Consider the following 19,768-nt stretch of genomic DNA (forward strand, 5'->3'; position numbering starts at 1 on the left):
TCTACTGCTTGACCGATGTATCCTATATTGTGCTGGCGTTGGGCATGCAGGGAAGCTTTCCTTGCGGTTACGATTTGGGACCCAATTGATCCCAGCACCTGGTTGAATATGTACTCAATAGACGGAACGATTGGCCTAACCTCAAAGACTAGTTACTATAAAATTAATAGAAGAAGTTAAAGAAGCTAGCAGATATCTGTCCAGTAACTAAGATATTATTACTACGATGACAGTCGTCGTATCACCGTGGGGTAGTGTCTTCTCGATCCGGCGGACCAACGACGTCACGCGAGGAGCTTTCTGATGGAAACGAGACGAAAAATCAAATCCCATCAACTTCCAGCAACTCGCCTGTTCGTCTGTTCCTCCCCAGACTCACTGGCCATCGATTCTATCTTCCCTTTCCACCTGTCAACCAATTCTTCGACCATTCAGTCCCTACTCTACCGCGCCACCCGTACAGCCTCTGGACCATCCCGACATCGCCCCCCTCGGTTCCAGACAACCCTACAATTTCGCCTCCGCACTCCAATTGTGGTCGATCGCATGGCTGGTGCGGGCGGGTCCTGCATTTCCGCCGGCGTGAATGATGCGCTCCAAGCCTGCTGCGTCTTCGCTGCAGAAGACGTACGATGAGTGCTATCTCTCGTGTTCCACGGCTGTATACTTTGAGGGGAAGGTTTGTCGTCCCCTCCATTCCCATCTCCGATTTATTCGTTTTAAGTCAATTGATATTTTCCTTTTGTCTGAATACTAATTCGCTCTGATATCCTAGAACAATGAAGATGAAGCTTTGAGAGCCTGGCGCTCTGCTCTAGACACAATCTCTTATCACAACGCCTACCGACTGTCGTCAACTTATACACCCAAGAACGAAACGGAAAAAGCGCTCCAAGATTCGATCCGCCAGCTAGAACTCCAGTGCCGAGAGCGAGTCGATCTCTTGGAAGCTCTTCGTGAAAGCAGGAAGGAAGCACAGGAGAAGGACAGTCCCGCCACGAGCGGTGTCAGCCACCGATTCTTCAAAGGCAAATCGGCCTCCAAGACACCTACTTCGAACATATCCGGTTGGATCGGAGACGGGACGGTACCTCCGGTGGATTATACGGACTTATCTCGACCGCCGCCGATCCCAGGACGTCCACCGCCGGCGACGCAGGCGAGCTCAGAGTCAGTCATCCAGGACAGCAGCGTTGCGTCTGCGACTAGCTTACCAGCATTACGTGTTCCATCGCATTCATCCGGCAAAAACCAGTCTCGCAACTCGAGCCCCGAGAAACGGAAGACGATGCCTACCACTCTGCGCAAGTCGGACGGGCACAAGAAGCACGGCAAGAACAAGGATGTCCTCCGGCGGAAGGAATTGCGGCCGGCTGCGTCTCAGGCTGCAGGTTTAGCCTGGGGGAGCATCTACCGGCTCCCTTCAGCATCTGGGAATCTAGCAAGTGACGCCGCAATAACGTCCTCGCGCCAAAGCATCTCCAGTGACTCTGGGTTCCGGAAAGATTCCGGTCAGTTCAGGTCTCACTCCGGGGATGAGCTTGTATCGAGGAAAAGTGCGGCAGACGAATCAGATGGCCGGCAGGCTCGACCTGTCCGATCTGCGCGACGGACAAACAGTAACACAACACCGGTGCCGACGCTAAAACCAACTCATCACTCCCCGGCTGGGGAGGTCCGGCAGCCCTCAGGCGGTCGGAGCAGGACGCTCGCCCAGCCATCGTCGGAGCCTGTTGACAACTCTCGGACTAGTCCTAGGCCCTCCGTGAGACCCAAACCCGCTGCGCTCAGAGCTTCACCTCAGGGTCCACAATCGAGCGATATTGGCGTAACCTCATCGCCTGTCAGAAAAACGAGACCCGAGGCTACAACGAGCATTTCGGGCGAACCACAAAGCAAGGCCACACCAAGCTCTCGGATCAACTCCACGTCGACAGGAAAGCCTGTCTCCCGAACTCAAGCTGAGGATTTGAGCCCTACCATGAGTCAATTGGAGGTATCCGACAGCTCTACTCGACGCAAACCACAGCCAGCGCATACAGTTACACCGCCCTCAAGTGATCAAGAATCGATGGGCCCGAAGTCGATAGACGCCGACGAAGAACTAGAGGAAGAAGATGAAGACGAGGATAGATCTATTTCGGACATCATGAACAAACTGCCCAAGGGCATTGACCCTAATGCGGCCCGGCAGATCCTCAATGATATCGTCGTCCGAGGGGACGAAGTCCACTGGGATGACATTGCTGGACTGGATGGCGCCAAGAAAGCGCTCAAAGAAGCCGTTGTCTACCCGTTCCTTCGCCCGGATCTCTTCTCCGGGCTTCGCGAACCCGCTCGAGGAATGCTCTTGTTCGGCCCACCCGGAACAGGTAAGACGATGCTCGCTCGAGCGGTAGCCACGGAGTCGAAGTCGACCTTCTTCTCAGTCTCCGCGTCGACACTAACATCCAAGTGGCACGGCGAGAGCGAGAAGCTCGTTCGGGCGCTGTTTGGGCTCGCCAAAGCGTTGGCTCCATCCATCATCTTCGTCGACGAGATCGACTCACTCCTTTCGGCGCGCTCCTCCGGAACAGAACATGAAGCCTCGCGGCGATCCAAGACGGAGTTCCTCATCCAGTGGTCGGACCTACAACGAGCAGCAGCCGGCCGTGAGCCATCAACGAAGAGAAGCCGGGGAGATCCCAGTCGGGTGCTCGTCCTGGCAGCGACCAACGTGCCTTGGGATATAGACGACGCAGCTCGCCGACGGTTCGTCCGCAGACAGTACATCCCCCTGCCCGAGCACCATGTCCGCGACCAACAGCTCCGCAAGCTCCTGAGCCATCAGGTGCACGAACTGGATGACGAGGACATTGAAGTCCTCGTCCATGTCACAGAGGGTAACTCCACCATCATCCACCGCCCCCAATTCCTTGTCTATCATGCTCACAAGATCAACAAAAAATCACAGGCTTCTCCGGCTCCGACATCACCGCCCTTGCCAAAGACGCCGCCATGGGTCCCCTCCGCAACCTCGGCGAGGCCCTCCTCCACACCCCAATGGACCAAATCCGTCCCATCCGCTTCCAAGACTTCGAAGCCAGTCTCAAATCCATTAGACCCAGCGTCAGCCGCGACGGATTACGCGAATACGAGGAGTGGGCCAGGAAATTCGGCGAACGGGGCGGCTAGTTTTCTCCCTTGGGCACCTCACACACTTCTACGTTCTCTGTTGCAAGTCGTCGGAGGCAGATCTCTAGCCTCGAGTCCATCGTGCATGTTCCTCAGTCTTTGGTGTTTTTCGCGCAGCTTGTTTCGGCACGGTCTTACTGGGGTAGTTTACATGTGATGTTATGGTCTGTTGGTCGGTTCGGTTTGAAGGGGTTCCTGGTGTATAGGTACATAAATGGTATTGGTGGCACCGGAGGAGCGGGCGCTTTTTTGAAATGACTTTATAGTATCCCTGGCGTCCATGGTTCACCCTTGTGGTCTCGATGTTAGGAGCATGGATAAGGTAGGATCKGAGTCTCAGTGCTCGTCGTTACATTGAACTTTGCAGCTTTCTATGTTCAATCATCGATATCTAGCGATTCTCTGTGACCTTGACGGCACAAGGTACTACTTACTTATACTTACTAAAGGTAGATACAAAACGATCTTCCACCCACCTACGTTCAAAGCACTCTTGGGCAAGTCATCTCAGTGGAGATTTCATCTCATTGACAATAGGAAGTAATAGGTATGTAAGCGGTAGTAGGTATGGCAATAAAGTCAAGTACATCACAAAGGGAAATGGTAGGCCAGAGACGGACAATAGAGGACAAAGGGTGCCAGGTCGAGTAATCACGGGTTGACAAAGACAATAGGCTGTGGATCTTGACGACGAGCGACGCGCAAGATGGGGCCAAGATGGAATGAGAAGTAGGCTAGGCATCTCCTGTATATTCACAATGCCATCAAAGTAACGTAACACTCAACAACGCGGCCGAAGAAAAGGAGATCAGTAAGCAGCGAAGGATGCTAAATATGAAGGGAGAAAAAACAACCGTGGTATCCCAATCAATGAACATTTCCTCACATCCAGACTTGATGGAAAAAATAAACAGCTGTCAACTATGCGCTCTTTACAGGTCAATCAGGCTGCCACCGGCCTGAGACTGCTGCTGGTAAGGCCGCTGAGTCGTCCAAGGGTTGTTCGAAGATTGAGCAAAGCCTGTCGACTGTGGGACAAATTGCTGCTGGTTATAGAAGGGGTTGTTGCCTGTGTGAGTGGCTCGCAGACGATCCAAACCCTGACCGGCAGAGTTGACGAAAGTGCCTGGAGCAGTATGCTGGGCCGGGATACGTAGATCGCCAACGTTGCCGAATGTGTCCTGCCCCTCGCCGGTGGATAGAAGAGCATTGAGACGGGCGTGGTGAGGATTGTTCGTTTGTGGCGGTGTGCTCTTGGGGGGTGCTGGGGCATGGAAGTTGGCAATAGGGTTAGCGGAAGTAAACTGATTTGTTGCTCTTTCTTCCGCAAGGGTGTTAAGCGATGGAGGGCCCGTCGACGTCTGGGGCCGAGTCTGGAATTGAGTGCGGGCAGCAAACGGATTGTTGGACCCGGTAGGCATGGGTTGCAAGGCATTCGCTGTCTGGCCACCGCTCTGGGCCCATGGGTTGTTGCTACCTGCCGGCGAAAGATTCTCCTGTGCTTGTTGTTGCTGTTGGTACTGCGGCTGGTACTGCTGCTGCTGCTGCTGGGAAAATATGTCGGTGCCGTACGGATTGTTCGCGGTAAAAGCTGTTTGCTGAGGCTGGAGTGTCGCCTGTGGCTGCAAGAAGTTGTTCTGAAGCTGGCCGTATGGATTCTGATCGAATGCAGCTGGCTGATTTTGGAATCCATTGGTGTATCCATTGGGCATTCCAGTGACCTGGTTCTGAAATCCGGTTGGTTGTGCGTATTGGTTGTTCAAGTAACCGGTAGACAGAGGCTGTTGGGCATTAATGGGGTTGCCAAACCAGTCGACGGCGCCTTGTTGCTGGTAACCTTGGTTATACCCGGTGGGCTGGGGTTGGGCCACAGGAGTATCGTCAAAAAGCGAATGGGCATTGCTCTCTTCCAGCTCCCGCTTCCGCAGTTCCTCTTCTTCCTTGCTCAACTTGATCGCCTTGGCCAGATCCTCATCTTCTTCTCCCATCATGGATTGCTTTTCCCGTCGTCTCCGCTCTTCCTCGGCTTCTGCCTTGCTCGCCTCGATAGCCAGGCGATACTCTATGTCTTCGTCATCGGCCGGTTGGCGGCGCTCCCGTCGGTCAGATCGGCGCGAAGGCTCGGGCCCATGGCTCTGGTATTCGTCCAGTCCATTCACCCGAGATTTCCAGAGCTTGCGGTCGGATCGTTCACTGCGCAAACGGTCCTCATCGAGGATGAGGGTGGTAAGTTCCTTGGCCGCAACACGAACTGTATGAGTCAGGAGGTACCAATCGTTAGCAAATGGGTGACCTGGTCGCGCAAACACTCATCGCAGTACCACCTACCATTCTGGCCAACATCCCTTCCGTCCTCATCCACATATTGAAACTCGCGCAGCGTCTTGATGATGTAGACATTCTTTCGGGCCCACGTAACAACTAGCTCGGATCCTTCATGAAGGCAATAGTCTAATACCTTCAACGACTTGAGAACATGGCGCCAATTTTTGCCCTTGTCGTTCAGTCGCTTATCGAGCATGTCCATAATCTCGTAGAAATCTGTCGGACTAGCCGTATCCGTCAGCCTGGATCCGGGTTATGCCGAAAGAAACTGAATCATACCTGCTGAAGGTCATGGCAGCAATCTCTGCCATTTCGGTGCCCGTCGGGCCCCAAGGGTCATTGCTCGTCGCTGAATCAGGTCAGTACGAGTAGCATAAATGAAAACGCACAGACATGTCATGACGAAAGGAGTAATAGTTGCCTCATGGCTACCCCTCCGGTCCCGATGGAGGAGAAGAGGCGAAGAGAGGGAAAGCAAGGAAAAGGAGTAATCAAGACGTACCATTTCGAACTTTGACTTGTACTGAAGAGTAACCCTTAGTTACGTTCTTCACGCTGCGGACAACTTTCGACATCTTGAATGGTGACTATGTATGAGGGTGAGTTTGGTTCTAGATATTCAACACGAGCGCGGTCTCAATTCTTGCGGGGAAACGAGGCGCCGGGATCGCGAATTGTTCGCCTTTATGTTGGTCGGGGAATGGGAACGATCTGATGTCGTATGATGAAAATTAAGCCGATATTGGGAGTGGTTTGCAGAGCGAGGTCAACTAGTTGTTCTTGAATAGCTCGTAGAGGCAGATGGCGTGGTCGTCGTCGTCTTCTCCTTAGTCCTTATCGCACGGCCCAAGCAGGACAGGCGGTGGTGTATGTAAGCCGCGTGCGGGATTCCAGTCAGTGGATGCGCCGCAATTATTATGGCGAGGCGGAGTGTCGGCGCTGGGAAAACGAGGGTAAAGGGTCAAGAAGTAGGAAGCGATTGGGTGGTAGATGAAGTTCGTCTGGTGGATATATTATTTTGGCCTCCAGCGCCTCCGGACGAAGCAGAAAGATGAACGTGGAGGAAGAGGAAGAGGAGGGAGAGGGGAGCTGGGCGGGTCGGCAAGTTTGGGCCTTTGGGTTTGGTTCCGGCAAAGATTCTGATGACGAATTGGGCGGCGGGTGGCAGTGGCCTCAGTAGGAGGGCTCTCTCTATGCAGGGCAGGATAAACAACTCTTTTCGAGAATGTTGTCAATGCGAGGAATCGGGTGCTTTTGCTTTTGAATTCTGAACAGTGTCAATGGAATAATCATTCTCGGATCAAAGAATGGTTTGGCTGATTGATTACCTTGTGAAGGTTTGCGTTTCAATCCATATAAGTACGATCGATTGCACAACAACCACAATAGGAGAACCAGAAACGAGGCAATTAATTGATTGATTGACGAACTCGAACCCTGCAGCAAAGTTGAGAGGAAAAGTGAAGGATCCAAAGAAGCAAAGACTACTGTATACACGAGGTCAAGCACTGCCCATATATCAGTTTGAAGGCAGCAGCACGGAAGTGCGGAGTAAGACCGGGCAGTGGCCAGACAGACTTATTAATATAATTGCTCGTCAGATAGAAGAGGTAAAGGCAGTGAGATTGACCTTGATTACTATCTCCATATCTACTTGATTCTCTCGTCTCTCTGGGTTCATAACTATTATTGGCGAATCCCGGATGGTCGTATACAAGCAGTGGTGTCTGGTCAATACCATCTGTGACTCTCACTGCATAACAACTTTCTATCCTGTGTTCATTCCAACTATTGTATTAAAGTTACAATGCATCAATTCCAGCATGGATACCTAATTCCAGCCACACCACAGATCCCGAAGACAAGGACATGTCGCTCCCAACTCCGAGACTGCTATACTTCTCGTGGCAAAAACGGCCGCGTACGCCTTGGACTTGGCATCAACCATCAGTCAATGCAGAACCACGAGCCATAGGTGACAGCAGTGTTTCTACCTTGGTCCAAAGGGCCCTCAACGAACAGTTTTGTTTACCATATCTACTTTGTGGCGGTGCTTCACATCGTCCCATGATCGTGAAATAAAAGAGAAGATACCCAAGGATCGCCATTTACGTCATCGTAGGCCGAGCCGGTTAAGTCCCTGGATTCTGGAACACTTCCTGAAACGTACGATGCTGGAAACCTTGGCATATGTCCATGGTAGATCTGTTTACATATCTAGGGCGATCTTGAGCCGGAGGCGAAGAGATACCAGAGGTGGAAGAAGAAACAAGTCGGAGCCGGCACTGACGTGCCTGTAGCCGTGATCAATTGTATCTATCAATTTATCATATCCGTCTAGTCATGCCACTTGTGAACAACCCTAAATTACATCTCCTCCTACGGCTGTTCCATGCTCAAATATTTGTCCTCGGCACCCTTGATGCACTGGATGTTGGCGCCCAGCTTGTTCAACGTCTCGACGTACTCATCATACGGATCCGAGTCAAAGACAATGCCACCGCCGGCTTGCAAATAGGCAACTCCATCCTTGACAAGCATCGTCCGGAGTGCGATGCACGTGTCCATTGCACCAGGCACCAGGTTCGCCCCGTCAGCACTCGAGCTATCGAATCCGAAGTAGCCCACCGCGCCCGCGTAGACTCCCCGCTTCTCGCCTTCAAGCTCAGCGATCAACTGCATCGCTCGAACCTTGGGGGCACCGGACACAGTCCCCGCAGGGAAGATGGATCGGAACGCATCGAAGCGCGTCTTGCCCGGCCGTAGAATCCCGGACACTTGCGACACAAGGTGCTGAACATGCGAGAATTTCTCCACCACCATCAACCGGTCGACCTGAGTTGTCGTAGGATCACATACCCGGTTGACATCGTTGCGGGCCAAATCAACCAGCATGACGTGCTCGGCGCGGTCTTTCAGACTGCCCCTCAACTCGGCGGCCAGAGCATCGTCCTCCTCGGGAGACTTGCCGCGTTTTACCGTTCCCGCAATGGGGTGGGTGATGATCCTGCCTTTCTCCTCCTTTGCGAGGAGCTCCGGACTCGCTCCGACAAGCTGGAATTCTTCGCAGTCGATATAGAAAAGATAAGGGGATGGATTGACGGTGCGCAAATGACGGAAGAGGTTGAAAGGATGCAAGGAAGTGGGTCGTGACAGGCGCTGCGACGGCACGGTCTGGAAGATATCTCCCTTGGAGATATGTTCCTTCAGTCTGGTCACATGCCGCTCATACCCTTCCCTACCTATGTTGGATGTGTATTCTTGGTTCGGCACGATCGGGCCCTGAGGTGGGAGTGGACATTCTGGCCTCAGCAACAAGTCAATGGTCTGCTGGAGTGTCTCTTGGCCTTTACCGTATTCCGCTTCAAGGTCCGAATCGGTGCTCGGAATAGGAATGTATGTTACGACCTTGATGACCTGAAAGAAATGGTCGAAGGCGACAATGGTCTTGAACATCATAAAAAGCGACTCGGGAATCCCCAGCACGTCCTTGAGTGGCCGAGCCGTCTTGGGCTCAAAGTATCGAACACAGTCATACCCCACATATCCGATCGCTCCTCCGGTGAGCGGTGGGAGTATCAACCCGGGGACTGTCGCAACACGAAACTGCGAAAGCTCTTTTTCAAGGATGGGGAGAGGATCGCACTCGGGGCCATGACCTGGCCCGGTCTTGAGAACTTTGTACGGTTCTGTGAAGGAACGGCACGAAGACCAGTCAGCGAAACGGCCCAGGCACTTGGGAGGTCTCAGGGAAATAACACCGTACCTGCGCCGACAAAACTATATCTTCCAATTGTCTCAGTAGTAGCAGCACTCTCATAGAGAAATGATAATTTCGATCTACTCATCGTCGAACCACCCTGTCAGCGCTCTCCGTAACACCAAACGGCCCAGACAATCCGCGACTCACTTTTCGGCAATCTTCAGGTAAGCCAACGTGGGCGTCAACAGATCGGCTGGTATACTAGCAGTCAACGGGAGCAGATTTGGGGGGTATTTTGTAGTTCTCGAGTTGTTGATCACGTCTCTGGCTGTCTCAAGCGACGGCACAATGGTAGTCTGAGTCATCGGACGGTCATTAGCAACTGGCACCGAGCGGGATCGCAAATTGGCAGAAAAGAAGACAAGTTCAAGAAAGCCAGTCTGAACGGTATATACTCACTGAGGGCGCCATCCTCTCGGAGATAATTCAGATGGGTTTGCGTGCCGGAAGGAAAAAGCTCTCTGCGGGGATTTGAAAGTGCTAATGATGGGGAAAATAATGCGCACGGAGTTAATCACGGTGCCGCCGATAGTAGGAGGTGGTTATGAAGGTGGATGTGTGATGAGTAACACGACGTATGCCAGCAACAGCACTTTTCGACGGCTGACAAAAGTCTATCAGAGGGTCAGAGAGGTGAGAAAAGATGAACTGAACCCTTTCAAAGAGTAAATAGGTCTATCCTTGCTTAAATAACAGCTTCTCAGCAGCCTCAAAAACTGGACAATAGACAGAAAGGTGCTTGGTGACCCAGAGTGGTCTAGCGTTGACGCACTGGTCTGATAGTATAGAATTATGGAGCCATGTGTTTTTGCATGGTAATAGACTAATAGATAGTAGGTAACTGGGACTCCTGACAATTCAGATACTGACCGTCTATTTTCTTACTGCACTTCACATGATCTGCCATATCTCTGATTCCCTCCCCCTTACAGCGAACTTCTTTCGTCTCTGATGAAGCTCAACTACGACTGAGTTTATCCAAGTTCGATTTTTGTCAATACTAGTCGTGTCTCTCTGCCTTCACACCGCATCCCATCTCAAGCATCGCAGGCACCTTTCTGTCTAGGTCAGCGGGCTTGATTTGGGGTATCGATCGGCTTCAAATGTCCTTGTATTCCCCTTGCGTTTTCGTACGAGAGATCTAGCAATTGGATTGGACCGACGGCAAATACGTATTCTCCTATGTACGTCTAGACAAATAGTACATGCATACAAACAGCGAATCATAATGCCATGGAGACATCACATCCGATTCCCGATCCCCACGAGCGTGATGCGTATTTGACAGTGAATCACGCCCTTAGTCCCAAGCTTGCGGGAGAGTTCCCTGCGGAAGAAATAACGCCGGTTTCAAACCGCCTGGCAAGATTGGCTTTCCTATCGGAAAATGCGCACTTTTCAGAAGAGCAAAATATTATTCTGAACGGCTGCCTCGACAGCATTGAATCCATTTTCGATCCACGCGCAGGACTGACCCAAGAAATTGCCCAATGCCGTCCCAAAAGTGTCTGCACGGAATGCGCGAAAGTCGTTGCTTCCGAAGTTCCAAGCATTCGTCATGATAGTACAGATGTTGAAACTTCCGGCACCAAAGAGGCATCTATCAAGGAGCTGACAAGCGTCCTCAGTGAAATCACCGAATTCAGTGAAGAGTTCAAGAAACGCAGAAAAGAGTCGCTGCAAATTTATGATCTTTGTCGCCGGGAAATTCGAAGAATGACACGGAGCATATCTGTACTGGAACAGGACGTGCATAAATTGTGAGCAGTACCTTGACTGGAAATTTTGTCGTACGCCCGGAATTGACCATTCTGATTCCCTTGCAGGCAGAAGGAACTCTGGGAAGAGATGGCGGAGCGTGAAGGGCTTCAAGGCACAGTTAATGGGTTGGTCGGCTGGATTGAAGCTTGGCAGGAACAGCATGATCAGGTAACCGCGTCCAGGTCGCATAAAAGTGGGCGAAGGCAATGGACGCGACGTAAGGCGGAAATATGCAACGAGGAGACCGTCGGGGCACTTCTCGAGGGTATACGCGCTTGGACGCGTGGATGGAGAGATGTCGAAGAAGCATATCGCATACGGGAAAGAGAACGCAGGTTGAGAATGAAAGGTAGACAAAGACAGCAGCTCGAAGACATCCAAGAGCACAGCACCTCAGGAACCCTCTGAGATTGGAGTTCGCGAAGACAAATTTACCTGTGTTGAAAAAGGAAAAGAATAAGCCGCGCCCAGTGCGCCAATCACCTTAGTAATGCCACATGATCCGAAGGGAAACGCTGAGCCACCATGCACCATGTAGTTCATGCTATCAGGGTATAAGTGTAAAGTAGATGATTCACGAAGGGTGAAGTTAGATACTCGTAAATTGTCGCCAGCGGTCAAGATGGAAATTATGGTAGCCAGACGTAGTTGTGCAGCGAACTGCGTGGTCGTGGGCTTCCAAAAGGGCCGTAAACAAAGCAGGCGTACCCAGTGGGAGACCACCTATCCTCACTGATTGCCGGATGTGGCAGCAAGCTCAACCTGCAATCGTCACCATTGGATCCAAGATATGCTATCATGAGCTGTATGTTCGGGTTGGAAAAGGCTTGCGGGCGTCGCGCCACGAGGTCTCTTCGCCCGTTGACAAAGGATGGTCAATTCAACGTTGTAGATTGATTAGTGCCAACTGTTTTTGACAGCTTCAGTATGTGATTGAGCAATTGACCAGAGATAAGAGACATACCTGTTTTGCGAAACCGAATGCAAGCTTCTTACCATCGGTATCCCACGAAAGGGAGCGATCTGGCAGTGACTCTACGCCCCCATTTTGTCCGTTGACAGCATGATCGGCTTCTCCTTCTGACTTTGCTTTATCGGAGCCGGGTACGGCCCAAGTAGCCATGGCGGTACCTCCTCTCTCTGCATTCCAGATAAACAATCTGTCGCGGCTGGCAGCAGCAACGGCGTAACCATCGGGTGAGAAACAGGCAGCCAGAGCTGGCATTGACTGTCCGAGGACCAGGCGATGCAGACAGATAAACCGTTTTGCTTCTAGGTCAATTTGCCAGACCTTGACTGTATCGTCGGTGGATGCGGAGGCAAGAACGACAGAATGACCAAGCTGGGCCTTTTCAGACGACTCGGGATGAGGACGCATCTCAATGGAGGTAATATCTCCTTGATGCGCGTCGTCGAGATGCATGTCGTGGGTTGGCACCCAAAATGCAGCAGTATCAGAGGATGCAGCCACTGCCACAGGGGAGGAGCCGGCGTTCGCACAGCGAACGAAGGACCAAACTCTGTCTGATTCACCCCACGAGAAAGTCTTGGCAATACGAATGCTGGAGTCCACATCGCACTGGTAAACTACGCCGTGACCGCTGGCATAGGCCTGTTTGTGCCCAAGCCAGCTAAGGTCATAGATTGAACCATCAACCACTTGAGGAGAGGGAAACTCATCTGGTCGCAACGAGTCATCCCAGATTGCCAGCTCGGAAATCTTGCTATCCGATGCTACTACAATCAAGTGGGAGCTATTGTCGGCCCAGTGAAGTCCAGTGATCATGCGTGGTACCTCTGGAAGGAGGTCAACAGCGTTTCCAGCCACATCGTACATGGTAATGGACCCTCTCATGTCGTTATAGGTGGCTACAGCAAACTTGTGGCCCTTGGGGTGCCACGCAACGGCCGAGACGCAATTGCCGTCCCCTCTGCTTTCGACCAACTTCTCCTGCACCGGACTGGAAGAGGTAGATTGTAATCTCCACAAACTGCAGAACGTATCTCCAGCTGCAAGGACAGTGGTGGGATCATTGGGACGCCACAACGTGCGCGTCACGTGATCACCTCCAGCCACATTCAGGATGGTGGTGTTGGGGCTGAGGTCAGCAGCCTTGGCGGGACTGATCTGGACACCCACGCTGTGGCCCGTTGTCAGCGTGAAGGTTGGCGCCGCGGCTGGCTCTTGCTCCTGTAGGTCTGGTCGTACATCCATGTTCACGTCACCATCGCCATCCACGTTCATTTCGGCAGGCGATGGCGACGCGGGGACAGTCGGCTTTTTTTCTGTTCCCACGCCATTAGTGTCTACATCCATAGGGACTTCATCACCGTTGACTTCTCCGCGATCGCTTTTCCGAGCTTTTTTGACAGTAGCGGGCGGTAGTTGGGGGCCACCAGCCTCGGCCGTCGGGTGACCATTACTCACGCCGCCTTCTCGCGCGGCTTTGCTTGTAGACGAGTCAGGCGCTTGGTCAGTGCCAGTACCCGCCTCTTCTGGACCAGCTTGGCCTTTTTGCGTTTCTAGCTCTAGCGACACCGGCCCGAAGAAATATTTTGAAGGTGTGAATGGTGTTGGATTCCCATCCTGTAAGAAAGATTAGAGATCTCCGACAATAAATTTTTGAGGAAGACCAAAAATAAAATATTTTAAAAGGGGTGGGATGTTTTCAACAATAGAAACTTGCCTTGTCAATGGACTGCTCCAGTTCGTAATATTGGAGTCCCTTTTGAACTAGAGATACCAGTGCATGCGTTCGAATGTAGGGAGCAAACGGCAAGCTCTGCGGATCATGGTTCCATGCGCGCTGCAGCGTCACTGCAGCTTCACCATGGCCTGGATACGAAGTTAGATCAAGATATTTGGAAATGGATTCGCCTTTGTGAGATATCTGATTTATTGGCGAGAGTGCGAAGACTAAAATGTGAACACCAACCTGATTCTTGAAGATATCTAATGCGTGTCAGTGTCCAGGCAATGTGAGAAATCCACCATCACGGTAGGATTGTGTGGCCGTAGAGAATAAGAATCCAAGGCCGGCAAGGGTGATCAGCACTTACCTCCATATCAGGTAATTTACATGATGTGACGTGAGGTCGGGATGTGCCATTGTTACATGCGAAGCAACTAGATGCAGAATCCGCTCGCATGCCAGGATTGAGAATATCCAGAGTAAAAAGGTCCTCAACTGGAGAAGAAGGAGAAGATCGAAAGATGGCGCGGTATAATGGGCTTGCGAGATTCAAGATCCGAAGGATTGACTGGGTGGGCCAGTAAAATAAAAAGAAGGTTCCTTAGGTTCCTTCGCCGATTTTCCTACCCTGTCGAACCTAAGGTGGGAGACGCGGAGTCCTTTTTTGGGGTCAAGAGGGGAGGCTCGATTGGGGACAGATGCAGCCAAGACTGTGACAAGGGAGAAATAATAATGAGGAAGAAGACGAAGGGAAATAAGAATGAGTTTCAGGAACAACGCCAATAGAAGTGATGAGGAAGGGGCTCGTGAATGAAGATGTAAGGAACCAATAGTAAGTAATGGGTACCAGATGTAGGTTCCTCCTCAACTTGTACCTAGACAAGCTAATGCGAGTGTTGGCAAAGAGCAGAGATGAAGGTAAGTGAAACTAGTCCTGTGCTTGCGTAAGAAATATTGTTTCTTCCGTTGAAGAACAATAGGAAGTAATAATGATTAATGAAAATAATAATGAATAATAACGGAAGTCATGAGACGGAACAGAATTGAGAGCAATGTGTGGCTCAAGGATTGCAGGCCCGCTAGTAGTGGACTGCAGAGGTTGGGACTGCACACTGTGGAGGAACTTCCGCCGAGAAAGAAGTTGGATCCAGATCCCAGATTGTTGCTGACTGTCCACTAAGACAAAGATTGCAAACTGCAAAAGGGTAAATGTCTTTTGTGAAGAAGAAGAGGAGGAAAAGGAAGATTGGAGAGGTATTTTGCCTGCCTAGGCGGCTCAAAGTCTGGGGACTTGCTGCTTAAAGTTTCACCTTCAGCCAGAGTCAGTGGTAAGGTCACTGGTTAGGCTAACCGCGTCCAGTCAACGACAAGATATCCAAAATTCGAGGCCAAAAGTCAAGAATCCAAAAGGCATGGAGACATGATGGGCTTGTCTCTCGTTGTGGCGTTTAGCCCACAATTCCACCATCTGGCTTAGGCTAGGATTAGACTAGCGCATAGCGTGCAGTCAGAAAACCCACCAGCCCCTTGGGACTTTACGCTTTTGGGTAGTTATCTAGCTAAGGTAACTAAGGTAGGTAAACTTCTGACGGCCAAATGATCGTCTAGGGCGTCTTCTTTTTTTATTTTTTTTATTTTTTCTGATTCTGTTGGTTTGTCCATTGGGGTCTAGGGTCAGCGCTTCCAGCCTAAACCTTTTCTTCATCTAGATACGGCTATCTATGTAAGATTCACTGCCCGCAATATATCTCCTCGATATTGCTGCTTTGTGCTGGATTTTGTGTAGATATATACTATGGAGTACTACAAGTCATATCCAAGGTACTGGGAATGATCCATTCCCTGAGGAGTGCCCTTCCAGAGTTGCTCAGCCTCATTTCGGTGCTCCTGTTGAAGCTCTGGAAAAACTTCCTCTGGGACTCCACTTGATGAGCCTGCTCAATAGATTGTAAAGCGCCGCCAGCCGTGCAGTCAGTTCTGACACAGCCAAGGTGCGGGACATGCTCACAGTTTCCGGGCCATGAAGGAAAAGCATCACGTCAATAGTACTCATCCTGAGGAAAGGCGGCTAGCTGCGAATGGTAATCGATGGGCTAGTCCTTTCGACAAGAAGTAGATGACAATGAGTTTTCGTTCCTTATATATCTCTACGACCGCAAAAGATGCCATGTATCGACCAGCAAAGGTGATGATGTAGGTCGAATCGTGGACAACATTCATCTTGCTCCGTCCACTGGTTTACGATTGATGAAAGTCTCGACAAAGACGGAACAATAAGAATATCGGCAGTTCATTCAAGATACTGTGTTATGTAGACACTTTTGCTACATGCAAGTTGACATGAGCCGAATACTTGCGTCGGTTGTGTCCTCATTGTGCGGGAACGACGATTATGACCACCTTGCAGACAAGGTGCATCTATTTCCTATCCACTCCTCGTCATAGATCATTATTCTAGATTTCACAGTTATTAAAAGCAACTGTCCGCCAATTCTCAGAGATAGAAATCAGGTTTACTCAAGCTAAATCGACTTCATCCAATCATTAAACGCGGTCCAAAGGTCCAAAAGGCGCTCAATCTTCCTGTCCGACGCGCACTTGTCTGATCGACCGCCTTTCTTGTAAAGTCCTACCTACGGTACGACGTCTCCTACATCTCTAAATTCCTTGGGCTCCCGTCAACAGCCTGCGGTCTGCGCTCTATATGAGCAGCCGTGAGTGCTCTCCTCAAGATGCCTCACCGAATTAACATTCCTCCTGCGACCCGAACTTGTCTCGTCAGCCTCGTCACGCTCTCCTTACTGTACAACATCGCCCGATGGCGACAAATCGACACGACGGGGAAAGCACCCACAGCGACACCTATTGTTCCCTACTTGACCCTCGTCCCATCGCAGTTCTTCTTTTATCCATGGACCCTACTTACGGCCACATTCGTGGAGCAGAATATCTTTACGGTACTCCTTAACGCCGCGACCCTGTTCTATGGTGGGAAATACCTGGAGCGCGCTTGGGGTTCCAGAGAGTTCGCGAAATTTATCGTCATTATCGCAGTCGTTCCCAACGTGGTGGTAGCCCTGGTATACCTACTATGGGCTGCCATAGGGGCGAGCTCAGTGAGCGGGTACGAGATCTTCTCCCAGCACGACTGCATAACCTCTTGCGCTCTATCTGCTGACTCCCATTTCTAAGCCTAACGCAAATATGTGGTGGCATTTCGATTCAGTCGTCCTTCCTCGTCGCCTTCAAACAACTTGTTCCCGAGCATACGGTCACGATCTTCAAAGGCCTGGTGAAGATGCGCGTGAAACATTTCCCCGCCCTGTTTCTGTTGCTCAATACAATTAGCGGGTTGGTTTTCGGGACACAAGTCGCAGCGCTCCTCGCGTGGCTAGGCCTGCTGGCCAGCTGGTCCTACCTGCGATTCTACAAGCGGCAGCCAGACCTCACGGGCACGTCGACAGACGGACAAGGAATCAAGGGTGATGCAAGCGAGACTTTCGCGTTCGCTTGCCTCTTTCCCGACGTTATGCAGCCGCCGATTGCATTTGTCTCTGATCAGATCTATATGATCCTGGTGGCACTCAAAATTTGCACGCCGTTCTCAGCGGAAGACATTGCATCCGGCAACCAGCAAGTCCTCGCCAGAGGTGAGGCCGGTCTGCCCAGCCTGCTCAGCAACCAAAGAGGTGGAGGCATGCGTGGTATAGGAAAGCGTGAAGAGGCTGAACGAAGACGGGCGCTGGCACTCAAAGCGTTGGACCAGAGACTCCAAGCCGCCGCCGCAGGAAGAGCTCAACCCCAGTCTACATTGAATCAGGCCGGTCCCAGCCACACTCACCCTGCGACCCCGACTGTCTCGACGGGACAGAGTATGCTGGGGGAAACGAGCTACACGCCTGATCATGCGTGAACCCTACATTCGTTGTTTTGCATGACCAATCTGGAGATTCCAAACTCCCATGGGATATTGATAACTCAAATTGGGGACAACTGAGCTTTTATTATTCTCAACCATCTACACCGTCATAAACGCTGGCTTCTGCAATTTCCCCTACGTAGTGAAGCCAGATTTTCACTGGAGGGACTAAAATGCTTTCTTCGAAGCTACCGGGACCTCCCGTACTATGTTCTTGTTTATGTTGTCACTTGTGGTGATGAAATCTGCTCAGATGATATGATGTATATGGCGTGAAGCTGATATGCAAACTAAGGTAGTTTACGAGTCAAGAGTCGTGAAATCTCCTTCATCCGCATATTCAAGTATCCCAAGCATTCCCAAGACGATCTTGTAAAACAGTTTTCCCAAAACTACAGTATCAGAAATAAAAAAGAAAGGCTATGTTACAATTGATCATGCCGATGTCGTTTTCCCACCGTCAGAACCCATCTCAAAAACAGAGCTATGTACCCAGAGACCTCAGAATGCGAAGAAAACATTCTCCAAAGCAAAACCCCAAAGAACTGTATCTTACAACTGCCTCAATTTCTCCACCTCGCCTCTCGCCTCCTGTAACATTCGCTCTTGGTCCTTCTTCGCCTGCCGGATAGCACTCACCCGCGCGCGGTCCTTATCTGACTGCTGACGCATCTTCTCAAGCTTCTTCAGCTCAGCCTCCTCATCGGCAGTCGCCTGCAGCTCCTCCGCCCCCGTCATCATCTTGACCTTATTCCAGATCTCCTTGTAATCGAGGTTCTTGAGGTCAACGACGGCCGTCTTCTCTGTCTCTGATGGCGCAGGGGCGTACTTGTCCTGAACCTGGGAGGCGTTCAGCGCTGCGGCTTTGCTGGCTTGCTCGGCAAAGTATATCGTTAACGCGGCGGGCCCTTCCTGCTCATCTGTTTGCTTGACGGTCATCCGGATTCCCGGATTATAGTACTTGAGTCGGGGCAGGCAATTGCGCCAGAAATGTCGTGCGCCTTGATGGCCACCGTAGATCTTGCGGGCGTATGTGAGGTGCAGTCGGGTGATGGCTGGGAATTCTGTGGTTGCTTTTGAGGCAGCTGGGAGGATTGCAGCACCCGTCCCAACGCGGACGTTGAGGATCTGTGCGATTGAATTGAGTTAGCGAATGGTATATTCGATCCAAGGTGGGTTTGTTGTATTGAAGGGGACGCAGCTGAGGCTAGAATTGAAACCAGCTCGCGATACGAAGGACAGCGGAATGTGTGCATTTAGGGAAATGTAGCGGATCATACCCTCTAGAGATTCTAGGTTAGCAAAATGGTTCAATGAGCAGACAGAGTGAGGTAGCCCGGACAACGTACAGTCTTCAACTTCCGCATCCGCTTGAACAGATTCACCATCTTGAGAGTTGTGAGAGAGCACAAGGACCAGGTCCTTGTGACAGGTGGGAAGGAAAAGAGAAATTGACAAGACCACTGATAAATTAACAATCAACTCTCAACGACTACTCCGTACCAGCGGGGACAGAAGGGCAGTTCTGGCTCAAAGCTTAACTTCAATTTCTGGAAACACGGCGGAAAGAAAACGCTCCAATATATACTCACGTGACTTTTATAGATAGCCTACGGTGTTTGGACTCCGTGCTGTCTTGTTAGAATGGGTAGTCATTAAGAAAATCTCAGGTAGTAGAAGGAGTTTCCAACTTGTAGATCTCAATTGACACATCAATTCATCCTTGTTCCTTGCTATCCTCGAGGCGTCTCTGCTTTGGACTCAGCCTCGTTCACAGAGAAGTTATATCGGTGACTCAACCTCAGCTTTTCCAAGTCTATCCGTAACTTGCATTAGCATTTTTCGAATAAACTGCACAAGAACATCCGTCTGATTCATACTACTATATCGCTGTTACCGAACAGCTAGCATCAATCTGAGCTGATGTTCTGACCTCCGAATTCCACCAAAAGCAGACAGATGGCACGTGCGCCATAAATACAGCTACTGTCACCGCCATTACATACACCGTTTTGACTCACAAATGGCCGGCAAGAATTTCGTTCGATAGAGCCAAACCCCGCGGTGGATATATAGTGATTGACCTCCACAACCACGCCTCAGGGCTCTCCCATTTCTGTTTGCATTACAGCA

General features: G+C 51.0%; 7 protein-coding genes across 7 annotated transcripts; 3 read left to right on the forward strand and 4 right to left on the reverse strand.

Moving 5' to 3' along the window:
* Positions 1-589: 589 nt before the first annotated feature.
* Positions 590-3,174, forward strand: Asppvi_011187 (putative AAA family ATPase; the record flags this gene model as incomplete). The annotated part of the gene is made up of 3 exons (XM_043307021.1): positions 590-679; positions 776-2,882; positions 2,954-3,174. 3 exons carry the CDS (start codon positions 590-592, stop codon positions 3,172-3,174), a joined length of 2,418 nt encoding a protein of 805 aa, XP_043162956.1.
* A 932-nt stretch (positions 3,175-4,106) lies between these two features.
* Asppvi_011188 (epsin) lies at positions 4,107-6,074 on the reverse strand (the record flags this gene model as incomplete). The annotated part of the gene is made up of 4 exons (XM_043307022.1): positions 4,107-5,425; positions 5,503-5,723; positions 5,779-5,848; positions 6,002-6,074. 4 exons carry the CDS (start codon positions 6,072-6,074, stop codon positions 4,107-4,109), a joined length of 1,683 nt encoding a protein of 560 aa, XP_043162957.1.
* A 1,804-nt stretch (positions 6,075-7,878) lies between these two features.
* On the reverse strand, positions 7,879-9,567 carry trpE (anthranilate synthase TRP2; the record flags this gene model as incomplete). Its single annotated transcript, XM_043307023.1, has 3 exons — positions 7,879-9,188; positions 9,266-9,339; positions 9,410-9,567. 3 exons carry the CDS (start codon positions 9,565-9,567, stop codon positions 7,879-7,881), a joined length of 1,542 nt encoding a protein of 513 aa, XP_043162958.1.
* A 928-nt stretch (positions 9,568-10,495) lies between these two features.
* On the forward strand, positions 10,496-11,431 carry Asppvi_011190 (uncharacterized protein; the record flags this gene model as incomplete). The annotated part of the gene is made up of 2 exons (XM_043307024.1): positions 10,496-11,022; positions 11,089-11,431. 2 exons carry the CDS (start codon positions 10,496-10,498, stop codon positions 11,429-11,431), a joined length of 870 nt encoding a protein of 289 aa, XP_043162959.1.
* A 514-nt stretch (positions 11,432-11,945) lies between these two features.
* Asppvi_011191 (WD40 repeat domain-containing protein) lies at positions 11,946-14,133 on the reverse strand (the record flags this gene model as incomplete). Its single annotated transcript, XM_043307025.1, has 4 exons — positions 11,946-13,610; positions 13,759-13,859; positions 13,960-13,976; positions 14,084-14,133. 4 exons carry the CDS (start codon positions 14,131-14,133, stop codon positions 11,946-11,948), a joined length of 1,833 nt encoding a protein of 610 aa, XP_043162960.1.
* Positions 14,134-16,448: 2,315 nt separating this feature from the next.
* Asppvi_011192 (rhomboid family protein) lies at positions 16,449-17,629 on the forward strand (the record flags this gene model as incomplete). The annotated part of the gene is made up of 2 exons (XM_043307026.1): positions 16,449-16,840; positions 16,909-17,629. The coding sequence occupies 2 exons, from the start codon at positions 16,449-16,451 to the stop codon at positions 17,627-17,629; spliced, it is 1,113 nt and encodes a 370-aa protein (XP_043162961.1).
* A 558-nt stretch (positions 17,630-18,187) lies between these two features.
* Positions 18,188-19,023, reverse strand: Asppvi_011193 (mitochondrial 54S ribosomal protein mL61; the record flags this gene model as incomplete). The annotated part of the gene is made up of 2 exons (XM_043307027.1): positions 18,188-18,763; positions 18,985-19,023. The coding sequence occupies 2 exons, from the start codon at positions 19,021-19,023 to the stop codon at positions 18,188-18,190; spliced, it is 615 nt and encodes a 204-aa protein (XP_043162962.1).
* Between the last annotated feature and the right edge of the window lie 745 nt (positions 19,024-19,768).

The sequence above is a fragment of the Aspergillus pseudoviridinutans genome (assembly GCF_018340605.1).
Source record: "Aspergillus pseudoviridinutans IFM 55266 DNA, scaffold_9, whole genome shotgun sequence".
Classification (NCBI taxonomy): domain Eukaryota; kingdom Fungi; phylum Ascomycota; class Eurotiomycetes; order Eurotiales; family Aspergillaceae; genus Aspergillus; species Aspergillus pseudoviridinutans.